Genomic DNA, 2,207 nt, shown 5'->3' with positions numbered 1-2,207 from the left:
CAGCATTTACTACGTCATTTAACTACACGCTTTACGGTAAAAGAGGAGGAACTGAACTTTAACCAGGAAGTGTATATTAGCGGATTCACCCATGCTTGTGATCAAAGTTATGTTATACATGTAGCTATGCTATTGCAAAATTGAATTAGAGAAATGTCTTCAAAGAAAAACAAAAGCAAAGTTAGGAGAGTCATTGAAGGTGACAACTCAAGCGGACTGAGAGATGGCCCCAGTGACTCAACTAGCTTGCAAAGCTCGGGGCACGAGGGGGGAGGCAGCAAGAATCCCAACTCGTTCACTGTCATTGAATTCATTGAGAAAGGTAGCCAGCTACTGTATCTTGTTAGCTAGTTTTGCTGCACTTATGATACTATCATGATAACATGTCTGAATACAATGGAAATGTCATTTACCATGAAGATTGTTCACCAATGAAGAAGAGCTCTAGCACTGCGCATGCACTTATTTTACCTGATGGATGTATGGTGAAGCTCAGGGCTCGCCAACCCTATTCCTGGAGCGCTAATGTCCTGTAGGTTTCCCCTTCAACCCAAATCTAGCGCCCCAAATTCTAATAATTAGCTGGTTTATAAACAGAATCAGGTCAGTTACAACTGGGATTTAAACGAAAGCCCACAGGAGGGTAGTGCTCCAGGAACAAGGTTAGAGGGCCCTGGTGTAAGCTTGATACACAGACCCATATTTTGGTTAAGTTGCATATGGTTACACACAGCCCAATAATGGACTAAAGGAGCCTAACGTTACTCCTAACTGTCCAAGGACCACACCTGTTCCGTTTGAAGGCGAATTGGCTCTGAAAGCCAAATACTCAATCTAAACTAAAATAGTTTATTAACTGTGGGATGTTATAGAAATGTAAATCCCTCTACTTTCATATCAGGTCGAAAATATTTTAACAAATGGAAAATACACACTTTTATAAGGTGGCACCTTATTTGGGGAGGATGGGCTTGTGGTAATGGCTGGAACAGAATTAGGGGAATGATATCAAAGACGTCACACACACAGTTGCCATGTGTTTGATGCCATTCAATTTGCTCCGTTCTGGCCATTATTATGACCCCCCTCAGCAGACTCCTGTGCAGGACACTGTTTCTACCGGTTTAAACACAGTTGTAGCCAACAATATTCTTCCGTGACATCAAGTTTGTGTTGTCCGTTTTCCCATTTACACACATGTGTTAGGAGACACAGATAGTTAGTTATATAATTAGCACAGGTAGTCAACATTGTTTTCTGTAAACACGCACTGTAACTCGGAGATATGGCCGTGTGGGAACACAAACCGTATAAAGGTGTGCATCAATTTAATATTTTGTTTAAAAAAAAAAAGGATTTCTCGCTCATATGGAAGATAAGGTCCTTATGCTTCCAAAACCATAGCATAACAAAACCAAAAGACGCCTTCATCCACTGACTTATGTGTAATGTGGTGGAACTAAGAGTCATGATCACACAGCTTTTGCCATGCGTGTTACCCTCATATTGTCTTACATGTCACCCCCATGTCAACATTTGTATACAGCGGATGATAAGCTTTCCAAAAGATGCAGAGTGTTCCTTGTCCAGCTGAGCATAAATGCAATGAAGTCTGGTAACATTTGCATTGGAAGACCAGTCCTATTGTCGAGCAATTCTGGGCAACAAGAGGTATGTCAACAGTGTGTTCATCAACGTAATAGGTATATTGTATACGTGCATTTACTTATTGACTATGAATTGAACAATGGGGAGACAATATCAGCAGTTGACCCAGAAACAGTCGATCTTGAATAATATTAGACTAACCCAAATGCTGTAGGATAATTTCCAGGCCAAGTTTATATGCTGATTCCCCCCCCCCCCAGGTGTGTCTGGCCTGGCCGGCAGCGTCTTTCCCTGGCGGTAAAGTTGGCCTACTGAAAAGTACTCAGAACAGCCTGAAAGTGAAGCCTGGGGATGGAGTTACTGTTCATCCCCTGACAGGACCTGTGCTACAGGCAGAAGAGGTGCTTCTCTCCACCAGGTAAAGCAGTAGAGCTCAAGCTACTTGTAAATCCATAAATATGATGAACAATGATGTATTTGTCTGCCATTGCTGTCGTATTCCCCTTGGGTCTTTAGAGGTGTTGGTACATTCGGAAGAAGGACAACTTCATGACAGGAAATATTTGTTTTTGATACTCCTATTAAGTCAAAGATGTCTG

At 41.9% G+C, this 2,207-nt stretch overlaps 1 protein-coding gene across 1 annotated transcript in view; it reads left to right on the top strand.

The window, feature by feature from the left end:
- Nucleotides 1-57: 57 nt before the first annotated feature.
- Nucleotides 58-2,207, top strand: part of afg2a (AFG2 AAA ATPase homolog A) — a 119,744-nt gene continuing 117,594 nt past the window's right edge. The window contains exons 1-3 of the mRNA XM_064973946.1: nucleotides 58-322; nucleotides 1,547-1,671; nucleotides 1,869-2,026. Of these exons, the coding sequence (XP_064830018.1) occupies nucleotides 154-322; nucleotides 1,547-1,671; nucleotides 1,869-2,026 (452 nt within the window). The 5' untranslated portion in view covers nucleotides 58-153. The remainder of the gene's footprint in view (nucleotides 323-1,546; nucleotides 1,672-1,868; nucleotides 2,027-2,207) is intronic.

This window comes from Oncorhynchus masou, chromosome 9 (assembly GCF_036934945.1).
Source record: "Oncorhynchus masou masou isolate Uvic2021 chromosome 9, UVic_Omas_1.1, whole genome shotgun sequence".
NCBI classification, from domain to species: Eukaryota; Metazoa; Chordata; class Actinopteri; order Salmoniformes; family Salmonidae; genus Oncorhynchus; species Oncorhynchus masou.
The sequence above is the reverse complement of the archived record's forward strand: the minus strand, read 5'-3'. Positions and strand labels throughout refer to the sequence as shown.